The sequence below is a fragment of the Gymnoscopelus braueri genome, assembly GCF_963280865.1.
Source record: "Gymnoscopelus braueri genome assembly, chromosome: 2".
In the NCBI taxonomy this organism is placed as follows: Eukaryota; Metazoa; Chordata; class Actinopteri; order Myctophiformes; family Myctophidae; genus Gymnoscopelus; species Gymnoscopelus braueri.
This window is the reverse complement of record NC_137604.1, coordinates 14489451-14505538: the sequence shown is the minus strand read 5'-3', so window position 1 is coordinate 14505538 and position 16088 is coordinate 14489451. Positions and strand designations below refer to the sequence as shown.

At 43.4% G+C, this 16088-nt stretch overlaps 1 protein-coding gene across 1 annotated transcript in view; it reads left to right on the top strand.

Annotated features, from left to right (window-relative positions):
• tmod1 (tropomodulin 1) overlaps window positions 1-15880 on the top strand; it is a gene marked incomplete at its 3' end in the record, with an annotated part of 35895 nt that extends 20015 nt beyond the window's left edge. Inside the window, exons 5-11 of the mRNA XM_080448520.1 lie at window positions 493-609; window positions 4721-4810; window positions 8570-8700; window positions 8877-8984; window positions 10608-10751; window positions 13263-13407; window positions 15771-15880. Of these exons, the coding sequence (XP_080304646.1) occupies window positions 493-609; window positions 4721-4810; window positions 8570-8700; window positions 8877-8984; window positions 10608-10751; window positions 13263-13407; window positions 15771-15880 (845 nt within the window). The remainder of the gene's footprint in view (window positions 1-492; window positions 610-4720; window positions 4811-8569; window positions 8701-8876; window positions 8985-10607; window positions 10752-13262; window positions 13408-15770) is intronic.
• Between the last annotated feature and the right edge of the window lie 208 nt (window positions 15881-16088).

The following is a 16088-nucleotide window of genomic DNA, read 5'->3' as shown; positions in this document are numbered from 1 at the left end:
TTTTGTCTAGTTTTTATTTGTTGGCGAAATTGTCAATATATTTAGCCATAGTTTTAGTCATCATAGCTTAAAGAAAAAAGGTAATCAACAAACATTTTTCGTCATAGTTTTAGTCGCCAAAATGAACACGGCATCGATATCATGATATGATTACAGTATATCGTGATATGGCATAGGTCAATTTGAAACTCTTCTGGGGTCATTTTAACGTCTACTTGGGCTTTTGTGTGCTCCCTGGACAGTTTTTAAGTTGCTTGATTCAATATTTAGATATTTGATTGATATAAATGTTATCTGACACCCCCCCCCCCCTTCTACAGTGTATAGATAGCCATTGTAACTTCAAACCCCATTTGAACTCTTTTTCTTATTTACTCCATTTGAACCATGTTATACCCATTGAAAGCACCCGTCCTTGGTTCTGGTGACTGACACACATTATTGTATTTGTGTGTAAATAACCTTTTTTTTTTTTTTTTTTTGTCATTGTAGGTAAAGCGTTTGTACCAAAGAAGATGGTGGATCCCATCATGGAGAACGTGACTCTGGAGCCGGAGCTGGAGGAAGCCTTGGCTAATGCCAGCGATGCCGAACTCTGCGACATCGCAGGTATATGACAGAAACACACTATAACACGACTATATTCAGCTTAAGCTTTCCCCAGAGTGCCCACAGGCGCTCCCATCCTTGCCATGGCTACCAACTACATCCTGTCTACTACTAGTTGGACATTTTCTGTCGGCGTACCAATAGAAATGTTCAAATTGTCTCTCTTGTATGCTTAGTCACAACACAAATTGCACAGCCGTCCCAACAGAAATGACATCATGCTCAACACACAGGATACAAATATGCATTTTTCCTTTTTGTCTCAACATTCCAGAATACCTCAGAGAAACATTGTTCTGTAAAATGCTCTATAAACACACCTGTGACCACAAACAAATTGTTTCAAAATGTGCGAATTTGTTGTGAGATTTTAGCAGAGAAATGAGCCATGCAGTTGCTCAATATTTATTCATTTTACATTTACAACCGCTAGTTTGAGTCAGTCTGAATGTAAACATTGCATAGCAACACTACTTTCTTGTAGTGTTGAACAGAAAACAGAAAAGATACTGCAGGGATTGACACTAACACCTGCCCGCCTGCCCGGGGCAGGTAAATAAAATGGTAGGGCAGGTGAAGTTTGCTATCTGGTTGCCCCACGGGCAGGTGCACATGTTGTCTCTCCAGCTCTTTTTATTAAACAGAAAATGCCTTGTCGAGTCAGGATACCAATTTTATCGAATCAGGACAGAGAACTCAGACAGGATACAGATTAAACAAGTGAAATTGGAAGTGATGACAAATGAGCATGTAAAATTGGAACTGGAATTTTTTTTTTAATAAAGCTGATAAATGGGTACTCTCTCCTGATTGGCTGAAATGGTGTCACCTAACTGGAAATGTATTTTCTGTCTATCAAAGAGCTGGAGAGACAGAGAGACCCCTGTTACTGAACAAACACTCTATAGCAATGAGTACTATCAGAATATAGAGCTTTAACCCATAACAAAACCCTTTTTGTTTTAACCAAAAAATATCACTTACCCTACCTTCAACCCATAGTCATATTCATAGCTATTTAGATATTTGGCATACATATTGAGGTATGACATTTTTTATCGTGCAGCCCCATAATTCGCAAGTAGAAAGTAAAAAAATAAGTTTTTAATTGAATGGTAAATCAAATTTGAAATTTAACCTATCATTTTATAAAGGACGATTTACTTTTCGGGCAAGTGGGCAATACCTGTGGGCAAGTAGAAAATGACCTGTACTTGCCCGACGGGCAAGTGCCTCTGAGACCTTAGTGTCAACCCCTGATACTAGTGCAGATCCCTGAGGGACCATATAGGGTTTAAGTGGTTAACATGATCCTATAATATTTATTTTCTTCATCCCATCCTACCACTAATCCACCTGTAAGCTCAACTCAAGCCCACATCGGCGCATCATCAGCATAACCTCTCATCTCACCATCTTGTTGACATATAAACTCTCCTGTCTCCTCTAGCACTCCATCCATCCTTCCTTCCTCCATTCCTCCACCTTTCTCTCACCGTGACCCCACCAACCAACCACCCCCCACCCCTCCTTCATTTCTCCACAAATGCTCCCACTGTCTTCACCCCCCGTCATCGCCGGCGGACCTCGCTGTCTGTTAGCAGAGCTCCATCCAGGGTATCGAACGCAACACTGTCTGCATGGGCGGTCTCTGTCGTTCTGTCACGTGCTAAGCTTTAACCCATTAAGACCGGGAACGCATTTGTGTCATTTCTAGATTTCTTTGGCTATTCAAAAATAGCAGATCTACAACCTCATAGCATGGCACCGATTTTTTTTTTTTTATTCTTGAAAATTTGTGCAATTCTTTGAATATATATATATTTTTAAAGCGAACATTTGTAACTCAAATCTTTGCTTCTGGGGATTCTACAAATGTCTTCTAAATCCTAACAGTTAAAAAGAAAATGTAAGTTGCTATAATATCAGTGGTTCTCAAAAAGATATCATGTCTAGGACCCCCAAAATGATATGTATTTGTCCACTGACCCCCCCCCCCCCCATTTCAAAATATTTTGTTCCAGGGACCCCCAGAAGCAAAGATTTTTGTTAAAAATGTGCATATATATTCAAAGATTTGCACACATTTTCACGATTCTTTTTCAAAAATAGCAGCCACGCTACGAGCTTGCATATCTGCTATTTTTGAATAGCCAAATAAATCCCGGTCTTAATGGGTTAAAGCTGCAATGCCTAATTTTTGTGTATGTCCTAGCCCGGGATTCCAAACCCAGTCTCCTCCTGCATGACGGCAAGACGAGAGATTGTGTTTATGAGCTTTATGCAGTACTACTTGTTAACCAGTAGGTGTCCTACCCCAGCAGGGAGACCCCCGTCAACCACTGCAGATGTACTAGTTATATTGTATTAACATACTCTACTATACAGATTGGTTAAAATGTTTTTTTTTCTCATTCAAATAAGTTAGGATTGCAGATTTAACACGGGCAGACATCTTGCGGATTTGTGACCAGACCCTTAAAATGTCAGATGATTGCTGCTCACAAGAGCGTTAAAAGGGAACGCTGAAACTCCCTGAGTTTCAGCATAGTCGCCAGAATCGTTGAAAGCTGTAAAAGTCTGAGAACCACTGACTTATGCGACGCATAATGGTCGGTGGCAAACGCTAGATGAACGAAACCAGGCCTTGAAGCATGCGAGTGGTGTGAGTGGTCATTAATTCACTGTCCTCCTCCTCGTTGCCCCGCTGACAATGGCCTTTGGCAGCTCGCACGTTCTCCGGCTGTTTATGTCTTTTACAAACACATGGCGTTCTCACGCTCTCCGTCTCCCTGACACGCGGACAGGGTGATAATTCTCTCTCAATAGGTTTGTTTCACAGAGCGCTCTAAAGTAGCTGCTGCCGCTTCGCTTAACCCATTAAGACCGGGAACGCATCTGCGTCACTTTTAGATTTCTTTAGGCTATTCAAAAATAGCAGATATACAAGCTCATAGCGCGGCACCGAGTGCCGCGCTATGAGCTTGTAGATCTGCTATTTTTGAAAAATCGTAAAATTTTTTTTGGGGGATTTTTTTCCAAAACATTTTAGGATTTCGATTTTTTTTAAGAATCACCTCAGGTCTTAATGGGTTAAAAGCCATATTGCCTCCATAGTCCATACTGTTACTGCGCTGCTGTCAGGTGAGACTGAGTGTGTCATTACTTAATGGGCTCCCATCAAAGACTCACTCTCTGTTCTGTTCACTCACTGCAACATCCTGAGTGTTAGTTTAACCTATTAAGACCGGAGGCCCATTCTACAAATGCCTTCTAAATCAGTCAGAGATGCTCATAGGCCTGCGTCCTGCGTCGCTGACGCACAATATCGAGAAAGGACGCATTCGTGACACCCGTCGTGGCACCACGTAGGGTGTGGATTTTTGTGGGACTCATAAAATGTCCCTGGGACCCATCTAAAAGACCACCCTTGGGGTCCCAGGACCCATTACATTGAAAACCTAGCAACATCACTGTCAGTAGTAAATCACGTTTCTGTGCCATTTTTCAAACACTTTCACGATTTTTCAAAAATGTCTAAAAAATAGCAGATGTAGTTTGCTCGGGTGGCTGGAGGTTGTGGGTTCGAATCCACCGCGGTGCACCTGGCTTTGTCGAGTGGTCTACGCATGAACAGAATGGGCCCGTGTTCAGGGGAGGGAAGCCGGGCGGGGAGGGAGATAATAATCACTGCACGTATTCCTAACGAGCTGGGGTGGCACCTGTCAGCAGGGAGTGTTGGGCGGGAGGAGTAGGACGAAGGCTCTACGTCCTCCCGGTGGGGGTTCCTCACTGGTAGGTGAGTCAGTAGGATATACAGCAGCAGTGACAACACAGAAAAGTGTGTGGGGAGGAATTAATTGGCATAACAACTAGGGTAAAAAAAAAAGAAGAAGAAAAAAGCAGATGTACAAGCTTGTGAGCTTTGTAGAAGGATAGTAAACAAATTACATTTCCGCTAGAGTGCCTCCATGCATCCGTTCAAATCTATTATTTATTATAATTGATTCCTTCACGGTAAAATCCTCACTGTCATCTCTCTGCCTCTCTCTTGGTCTCTTTCTTTGTGTGTACGTCCTGCATCCTCTCCTCCTCCTCCGTCCGGTTGCAGCCATCCTGGGCATGCACACCCTGATGAGCAACCAGCAGTACTATGAGGCCCTGGCCAGCAGCAACATAGTCAATAAGCAAGGACTCAACAGTAAGTGCAACACACACGCACGCACGCACGCACGCACGCACACACACACACACACACACACACACACACACACACACACACACACACACACACACACACATACACACACACACACACACATGCACACATGCACACACACACACATGCACACATGCACACACACAAACGCACGCAGCAGCAGGTCCGGACCAATTTCCACAAAACAAATTTGCGTGAATATCACGTTACGCTTTTGACTAATAGCAAAGGCGGATGCAGCGTTTACAAACGGATGCAGCTAAACAAACGCTTTAAAATCATAAACTAACGTTTAGGTTACAGCAACCCCACTTGGAGTTGGAGTAACATAAACTTGATTCAACACTACCTTGTTGCAGTGAGTTTAAATCCCATAGCCTGAGGGGACGGGACAGTGACTCAATCACTGAACCAGCTCTGACCATAGAGTTAAAAATAATAGAGAGGGCACCGGATATCCCCTTCCAACCACTTGCATTGAGTTAGCTCACACAGCGCATGGGCCGAAATCACCCCTTCTTCCGGGTTGGAAATGAGATGGGCGAGGCCTATGTCACAGAGGTGCGCAGCCCCGTGCGCAAGCTCGGGAGTCGAGCCCATTGGTCAAAACCGTTTTCGCTCGTTCATGTACAGTCTTGGCCCCAGCCGGTTTAAGCTGCAGTACCTATGAATGGCCAGCATGTCCATTGCGCTTCAATGCAAACTCTGGGTTCCGGGGGCTTGGCTCTGACTGATTCAGTCAGTGAACGACCCACCCCCACGCGGGCCCCATGGCTGTGATTGGCTGAGTAGCAACCCAGCCCCTGTCTCACTGGTGCCGAAAAGCCATCATATTTAATTTGGTCTTCAACCATGAAAACAGCCATTAGTTTTCAACCAAATTGTCATCACTATGTCTATTTCACAAATTCTACTCTACTTGGCTACCATGCAGACATATCTTGGTCACTCCTTTTCATGTTTACTTAGGTCGCTCTATAAGAGCGTCTATTGTAATTTAACATTTGGCCCTCACCAGTTTTGTAATACAAGTATACACATGCGCGCTGCTTGTGTGCACGCACGCACACACACACACACACACACACACACACACACACACACACACACACACACACACACACACACACACACACACACACACACACACACACACACACACACACACATGCGCGCACGTGTCCTGTAGCCATTCCAGGAATCCTGTGGATGGCTCATCTGTTTATCTGACTTACACCACGCTATGGAAACTATAGCACTTTGTTACACACACACACACACACACACACACACACACACACACACACACACACACACACACACACACACACACAGGCTTTGATGAGTCATGTGTTTATCCTATATGGTACAGTAGTTTATCCTATACGTTTTCCAAATAGAGGAGGTGCCGTGTCACTACCAAATATGACCTCCTGCTGCCCCACAATGCACTGTTACGTCCTCAGTGTTCATTTAACTCAGAGAGTGAACTAAAGGAAACAAATGGACCCGTTAGGGTCCATTTGGTTCCATTAGGTTCCATTACATTAATTATGTTTCATTACAATGGTACATCCTCAGTGTTAATTTAACTCAGAGAGTGAACTAATGGAACCAAATGGACCCGTAAGGGTCCATTTACGAGTGGGAACGTACAGGTCCATTTGGGTCGGTACATTGGTCCAAATGTATTCTCTCTCAGAGTTAAATTAGCACTGTAAAGTTTTTACGTGTATGTTACCGTACCTCTCATAGACTTTAGATTCATAGATTCATTTGAAAGTGTGTGTGTGTGTGTGTGTGTGTGTGTGTGTGTGTGTGTGTGTGTGTGTGTGTGTGTGTGTGTGTGTGTGTGTGTGTGTGTGTGTGTGTGTGTGTGTGCATGCATGCACACAAACACACGCTCCAAACGCGAAGTGTCGCGTTTGCAGCTTGTAGATCTGCTACTTTTGCATTTTTTAAATTTGAAACCTGAAAAGTAACAGTTTTGGACCCGACTTTTAAGTTAAAGTGACTCTTTTCCCTGTTGAACGTGATGTCAGTTTAACTCTGCTTAGACACACACGGAACATTATCCAACGGTTTCTAATTGAACCGGAATAGCCGGGGGGCCCATATTTATCCCATGAATTCTTTGCATTGTTTACCGACTATGAGAAAATACTGTATTCATTACTAAATGATAAGGACAGGCTTTATTTGGCTACACAGACAAAGGAATGTTGACAGATAACGTGAAGCAGTTCCCAGCAGAGCGATCAACAATCCATATGAACTCATATGATGTTGCTGGAGGTGCTAAAACATGTGTGTAATGTGGAGGGGGGATGGGAGAGCGCACGGCCCCCTGAACTCATCATGCATTGTGTCTAAACCTTTTGTCTCCAGACAGTGGTGGAAAGTAACTAAGTACATTTACTTAAGTACTGTACTTACAAGTACAATTTTGAGGTCTTTGTACTTTACTTGAGTATTTCCAATTTTCGGTGCTTTTGCTTCTACTCCACTACATCTCAGAGGCAAATATTATACTCTGACTCCACTACAATTGTTTGAAAACTTTAGTTACTAGTTACTTTTCAGATATAAAGTATGATATTATGAAACATACATTAACCACTTTAGCCTTATTTTATACGTAGGCTATTTGTTTATGTGACACGCTGTGAAGCTATCGCGACACGCTGTGAGCTTGTAGATCTGCTATTTTCAAACATGTTAGTACTTTTACTTTTGGTACTTTAAGTACATTTTGATGCCAATACTTTTGCACTTTTACTCAAGTAAATTTTGAATTCTGGACTTTGACTTGTAAGGGCGCGGTCCCACCGCGCTTTTATTTTACCTCTGGAGCGGAATGTGCCAATGCTTTGTCAATGCAAATGCGTGGATTCATGGTCTTGCGCATTTTTTCCATGAATCCACGCATTTGCATTGACAAAGCATTGGCACATTCCGCCCCAGAGGTAAAATAAAAGTGCGGTGGGACCGTGCCCTAACAGGGTATTTCTATATTGCAGTATTGGTACTGAATTTGAGTACTTTTTCCACCACTGGTCTCCAGACAGTAATGAGCCGAATAATAGGACATGCTAAAGGATGATCAAAGTATTGTCACTAAAGATGAAGATGGCTTTTACTCTCAGTCCAAGTGTAAATATAAGTGTCTCTAGAGGCTATTTATCAACTAAATTAGCTAGATTTAAAGTGCGTGGTTACCTTATTCCTTTTTATTATATTGTTGCTTCATTGTAATTCATTCTTATGTTTTATATTTCTTATTATTTAATTCATCTATTTTATTTATTCTTATCTTTTATGTTTCATTATCGTTGATCTTTGCATATTCAGTTTATTTTTACCAGCTTGCAAAGCAACATGTGTTCGACATGTTCTCAAGATATTCTCGACATGTTTTCGTTCATTGGCTGTCCTTCAAGCCAATTGGGAGCCACTAGCAGTGTTGCCATATTCTGCGAGAGAAATAAGGAACCAGGTCTATGAAAACAAGCCGCGCATACACGGCACACACACACACACACACACACACACACACACACACACACACACACACACACACACACACACACACACACACACACACACACACACACAGAGAGAAAAATGAAAGCAAGCTAGTATACACATGACTGTGTGTCATGTCTTGTTTATTTTTGAAGCACATCTACGCTTGTCGTATGAAATGTGCCTCATAAATAATGTTTGTTGTTGCACGTCTAGGTGTGATCCAGTGTACTCAGTATAAACCCGTTCCGGACGAGGAACCCAACTCCACAGACGTCGAGGAGACCCTCAGGAGAATAAAGATGAACGACCCGGAGCTGGTGGAGGTCAACCTCAACAACATCAGAGTATGTTTGGCGTTCTCTCACAAACACACTGAGTAGACTGCAATGACTTAGTCCACTCTGCCATTACAGCATTAACAACTTTATCATATAAAATACAGTGATGGGTGCCCGGTGAGATAATCATCACCATTTGACGAGGTTCAGACATTGACAGTGTGTGTGTGTGTGTGTGCTAGAACATCCCTGTCCCCACGCTGAAGGACTACGCTGCAGCGCTGGCTGACAACACAGTGGTGGAGAGGTTCAGCCTGGTCGGGACCCGAAGCAATGACCCTATCGCCTTTGTAAGTCACAGCTCCAATTTCGCTCTCTGTTAGAAGCTATGTACATACGTATCGTGGCTATCTCTTATCTCCATATTCTAGCTTTTTGTGCTTTTTCGTAAATTAACCCACTACTTGATCATAGGCAGCGTCACACAAAAGTATCAAAAGTAGCAGATCTACAAGCTCGAAAGTTTTGAGCTTGTAGATCTGCTACTTTTGATACTTTTGATACTTTTGAATTTGAATTTGTGTTCCATGCAGTTTTGTGATATTATTATTTGGTAGGAGTGGGTGTAGGTCTGACTTCAGGGTGACACTTTTCATATTTTCTGCTGTAAAAGTAATGAAGTGCCCAGAGATAGATAGCGTAGCGGTTAATAGCACCTCCATCACCGGAACCACGTGCATCCCGTCTCTGGGCTGGAAATGAATTCTTACGATGACACCCTGGAGAAGGCATGTTGCCAGAGCGGGTTGTGTCAGTGTGGTAATAAACAACGTTTTTTTGGATGGAGAGAAGTGTGCAACCTTGAATAGTTTAATTTAGTAGAATTTAAGCGTGCCAGAAGGCCCAGAGCCCTCTCTCCTGTGCCCCCCCTGACCCTCACATTTCCTGTTATGTGTCTCAATGAAGATAAACTCTCATAGCGTGAAAGAAAGAATGACATTTCAGCTCCCAGTAAAACAGTAGCTTTCTACTGTATGCAGAGGTGTTGGCCACTTGATCCATTTAGACCGGGAACGCATTTAAGATTTCTTTGGCTATCCAAAAATAGCAGATATACAAGCTCATAGCGCAGCACCGAGTGCCTGTTATTTTTGAAAAATCTTGAAAATGTGTGCAAATCTTTGAATATATATATTTTTAAAGCGAACGTTTTTAACTCAAATCTTTGCTTCTGGGGGGTCCCTGGAACAACATATTTTGAGATGGGGGTCCGTGGCTAAATACATATAATTTTTTGGGGTCCTTGACACCACTGATTATAGCAAGATACGTTTTTTCAAAAAACTATCAGGATTTAGAAGACATTTGTAGAATCCCCCAGAAGCAAAGATTTGAGTTGAAAATGTTCGCTTAAAAAAAAATATATATTCAAAGATTTGCACACATTTTCCACGATTTTTCAAAAATAGCAGATCTACAAGCTCGTAGCGCTTTGACGAGGAAGACTTGACCAGGTTCAGAAGTGCACCAACAAAGGAGAGATACTGTGGTACTGGCAGGGGACACCATACCCACAGATGTCTGCTGCCATCTGCCTACCATGTGTAAAGACAGGAGTCTGCATGCCTACCTCCCATCCAAAGTGGACTTTATTACTAGTGTGATATTTCATGATGGTGTCCTTTTATTTGGTTGCTTACTGTACTTGTAGGAGTTTGATGTTTGTTTTGATGACTTTCTACTTTTGGTACCTTAGGTACATTTTGTGGCCAATACTTACTAATACTTAATGCAAAAATGTTTATTCCGGGCTTTTACTTGTAACAGAGTATTTCTACATTGCAGTTTTGATACTTTTACTTAAGTAAATAATGTGATTACTTTTTCCACCACTGCTCATGCAGGCCCTGATGTTAAAGGTGAACATGACGGGCCGTGTTCCATTCAGATGTTGTGTGTCCTTCCTCATGCAGGCCCTGGCTCAGATGTTAAAGGTGAACATGACACTCAAGAGCCTGAACGTGGAGTCCAACTTCATCACAGGGACAGGAATACTGGCCCTCATAGTGGCCCTGCAGTCCAACACCACACTGCTGGAGCTCAAGATCGACAACCAGGTACACACACACGCACACACACACACACACACACACACACGCGCACACACACACACACACACACGCACACGCACACGCACAGCACACAATATATTCTCACTCTCAAACTGTGCGATAGTGACGACACTGATAACACCTGACCATGCGTCACTGTACAACAGAACAGGTTGAATAATGCTTTTGTACAGTAATAACAGATGAAAGGCCACAGATAATGATCTTAACTTACGGATTACATGAAGTCTTTGCTGAAAACGTGTATGGATAGATGTAATATGTTGTTAAAACTGTCAACCTGTTCTACTGTTTTACCACTGTTTTACAAGTACAGACGTACATGTACATCAAGACAGACATACATGTACTGTACATACAGACAAACCCTATGCCTTCAGCCACCAAACAACACTGTGTGGCTGTGCAGCGATGATGATGTTTGTTTACCTCAGTATCTTTAACCTTGCAAGGACCTAGAATTGAGTCACTCTGGTGCAGAGTAAAACACACGCACGCACACACACGCACACGCACACACACGCATACACACACACACACACACACACACACACACACACCGGTGAGTCAGTTACTGTACACAGGCAATCTTAGACACCTCAGTCTAATGTTCTTGGATTGCACCAGATAACTGCATACTGCCATAATGCATATTTATAAGGCTCTCTGACTCACTGTTTGCTCATTAATGTAACGAGCTGAATGATTCATAGAAATGGATTCTGCACACACACACACACACACACACACACACACACACACACACACACACACACACACACACACACACACACACACACACACACACACACACACACACACACACACACACACACACACACACACACACACACACACACCACATTGCCCCCTTGTCTCATTGTGCCTCATACAGTACTTTGTGCTTTTTCTCACCCCTCTGCGCACTCTCCCCCTATCTACCTCACCCCCTCTCTCTCTGGTTCTATTGTGCCATCATTTATCAATTGATTTCAAGTCATTTTAAGAAAATGTGATGTTGTGGGGTGGGGAATGGCTGATTTTAAGCAGTCACACCTGGCCTGAGACAAATTAACTGGACTCGGAGCCAGGTGTGACCATAGACATATAAAGGTAGACGCCTCCTCTGGCTCTGAAGCGTCTGTATGGCGGGCACGCTTCCGCTTCCGGGGGGGGGGGCAGCTGGAAATGTCCGTGTGCGTCACAGAAGGGGGCGTTCAGTAGGCCAATCAGAGGCAGGTGGGGGCGGGACAACTAGATTCTGACAAGTCCTGGAAAAGACACGCTGTGGTTGGCCAGTAGTCAACACGCTGTGATTGGCCAGTGCCCGTTCCCCCCGGAAATATGGCGGCCACCATACCAAACAGGTCGCTCCAACGAACTGCAGAGGCCAATGAGGTATCTAGGTTTCTATGTCTATGGGTGTGACTGTGACTACGCACCTAAACTAGAAAAAGTGTTCCTCGGAGCACAGGTCTCCGCCAGGTCAGGTAGGTTATTGTGGGCCAGCAATGTTCGGAATTTGCTAATCAGGATGGAATAGGGAAAATCGGACGGATCCGTCTTGATCACTTGAGATAATGTGTACCGATTTGCGTGATGTTTAGACAAAATGTGTAATATGTATCACATATATATATATTATATATATGTGAGTAATATAAACAAATTCTTTAGCAAAAAATCTGCCTCATGGTGGCGCTATAATAGAGCAATGTTAAATGGGTGGCATTTGTTCCTTAACGTAGTGTGAATGTCAATCGTACGCTGCGTTCATGATTTTGTTCAAAACTGAGTACTCCTGCAAACTTTGGAAGCCAATCTTAGCCAATCAGGATGGAAATCCAAAAGTCCGGTTTTGTTTAATGACTATAGAGATACTGTGTACAGATTTGCGTAATGTTTGGACAAAATCTGTAGGAGTACTGTCAAAAAACGTGTTTTGCATGTGAAAAATTTGAGGCAGAGGTTCTGTTCTGTTGGCATCCAGGGAGTGTGTGTGCACAGTTTCGCTGCAATCAAGTCTCGGGCCATGCCTTCGGCCAGGCGGCAGACTCTGTGATGACAGGTCTGGTATCTTCCCTATGCATTTAGAACTGAACTCCAAAGGGAAAAACACTCTTATTCCTGTGTTTCTCTTCTTCTTACCCCCCTCCCCTCCCCGATGGTCCTTTTGTTGTCCATCTTGTGTGTCCACTGTTCTCTTCCTCTCTTTCCCGCCTTCTGACTCCTCTTTCTTACTTCTCTTTTTTCGCTTTTTTTTCGCTTTTATCTCCACTTTTCACCACCAACTTTCACCACACCTCGTGCCTCTCTCTATTCTTTCTTTCTTTCTTTCTTTTGTTTTTGTTGGTTTGCTCATTCTTTTGTTTGTTTGTCATTCATTCCTTTCTGTTTCTCCTCTCCTCTCCTCTCCTCTCCTCTCCTCTCCTCTCCTCTCCTCTCCTCTCCTCTCCTCTCCTCTCCTCTCCTCTCCTCTCCTCTCCGTCCATCCAGAGCCAGCCGTTGGGGAACCATGTGGAGATGGAGATAGCCAGCATGTTGGAAAAGAACACCACTCTGTTAAAGTTTGGCTACCACTTCACCCAGCAGGGACCTCGCCTACGTAGCTCCAATGCCATGATGAACAACAACGACCTGGGTGGGTCTCACACACACACTCACTCACTCACTCACTCACTCACTCACTCACTCACTCACTCACTCACTCACTCACTCACTCACTCACTCACTCACTCACTCACTCACTCACTCACTCACACACACACACACACACACACACACACACACACACACACACACACACACACACACACTTTTTGGCAGCATTTAAGCTACTTTGTGGTGAATTGTTTTATGTTGAGCTAGTTCATGATAACATTTGGGTTAATTTGCGGTAAATCATCATCTCTGATGTACTTTCTGGTGTTAGTTAGACCCTGCACATATGCAAAGACTCTACGATGATTTAAGCTGTGATATGCAGTTGAGAGCGCCAGGAAAGATAAGAGAGACATGATTTAGATCGAATGAGTCGGATTCAAACTGCAGTGTCAAAAGTACAGTGCATGGCGCTCCTCTGAGCTCACTGACGCATCCAGAGGTGGAAGAAGCACTCTTACAGTAAAAGTAGCAATACCACAGTGTAAAAATACTTTCTTACAGTAACACTCCTGCTTTCAAAAGTACAAAAGTATTAACATCAAAATATACTTAAAGTAGCAAAGGTAAAATAACTCATCATGCAGAATGATGACCATTTCATCTTGTAGGACTATTGTATTGATCATTAACCACTTAAGCACTATTTTGTCGAATATAGCTTATCTACAAGCTCACAACGTGTCACATCACCACACGGTTGAAGGTTTTTGATTCATTATTAATAATCTAAATCTGCAAAGTAAAAAGTACAACCTTTTCCTGTGAGATGTAGTGGAGTAGAAGTATAAAGTACCAAGACTTGGAAATACTCAAGTAAAGTACAAGTAAAATTGCAATTGTACTTAAGTATAGTACTTGAGTAAATGTACTCTGTTACTATTACACCACTGCACACATCCGTGCAGCACTAAAACGTGCGAGGAGTTGTATTACGTTCAAAGGGTTTGAGTTGTGCTGCTCTTGGCAGTGGTTATCGCTGGTAACTCTTTATCTCTGTATATGGTTGTGCTGTAATCAGCCTCCCAACACAGAGGAATCAGAGTGATGTCATTGGCCCGGTAACTCGGTACGACTGGAGAGCCCCCCGGCCAATCAAAACAACGCCTTCCTGGGCCGTGACATCAGCACTAAGAACGGAGCGCCGGGGGGGTGCATGCTGTGTGTGTGTGGGAGAGTGTGCTAGAACGGTGATTCTCAACCAGTTTGTTTATTTCAAGGTTTGAGATGCGTCCGGCCGCGGACCCCCATTCGATATGATTTTTTTTAAATATCTGGGACCCCCCAGTATACACTGTAAAATCCTCAGTCTTACTCTAACTCTGAGAGTGTACGAATGGAACCAAATGGACCCGTACGGGTCCATTTGGTTCCATTCGTACACTCTCAGAGTTACATACCCGTACGGATCCATTTGGTTCCTAACTATTCAATAATTCAGCTGGGGACCCCCCTCGAACCCCCACTTGGGGGGTCTCCGGACCCCATGTAGACGAGCGATGCGTGCTAGACGGAGAAACAGACAAAGTGAATTTTATTTGTTGTTGTCTATGAGAGTGACTTAGAACAGTGGTTCCTAAACTGTGGGTCTGGACACCCCCCCCCCCCCCCCCCTCGCCAAATTATTTTAGGGGGTCCCCAGATGATTGGCTTAATGTGCAACATTGTTTTCTCATTCAACAGTTAAAAAACTAAACAAAACAACATTCAGTGTATGTATACAGGGTGTCTGCACATTTCTAAAGTTACAATTTAATGACTTTTAAGACCTTTTTAACACTAAATTGGCCACATTGTAAAATATTACTTAAGAAAGAGGCAAATATTGTGAAAATAGCCGAACTACAAGCTTGTAGTTTGGCTATTTTCACAATATTTATCTGTGGAACAAGTGAGTCAAACTAAATGTAATGCCTCAACTCAGGGTTGGGGGTCCCCAGTTCAAATATGATTATTTTGGGGGGTCGCGGCCTGAAAAGAACCACTGACTAAGAGAATGGCGGTGAGTAGAGGCCATTCATGGCTGTATTCATCACAGTTTTACAGCCCTCTCTAGGCTCTTGCCAAAGTAGGAGAGCATGTGGGGACAAGTGAGTGCCAGCGAAAACAACTTGGATGACCCGATGCTCTTGTGGCAAATCCCCCTTCTAGAAAAAACACGTAACATGACTCTGACTCACTTTTAATTGTTTAATTAGTACACTCATGGTGCATTGGATCATGTTTGCAGAAGGTGATGTATTTAACGATGAACTATTTTTAACCGGAGTGCACACTCGTGTAAGGCTGTTGACTTGACTGTTATTTGTCAATTCGTTGTCCCCCCCCTGTCATCTCTTATAGCCCGGGTAATTAGATCAGCAATGGACTCTGATGGTTCCTTCACCCTCACTCTGTCCGTTCCTGAGCTGGAGCGGGCCTTTGGCAAGAAGTTCAAGTCCAAGACTAAGTAAAAAGCAACAAAGCCAACAGGCGCACCGAGCGTCAGACCTCTGCAAAATATCTCCTGCTTCTGAACTCCAGCCTCTGTGATCTTCTGCTTCCGCTGATACAGAACATGCATCTGTCTCTTTGTTTTTTGTTTTAGTTTGTCTGCCTGGGTTCTGCTCTGCGAGAACTTCTTGCTGCCGTTTGTTCTTCAGCTGTGGGTTGTGTTGAAGC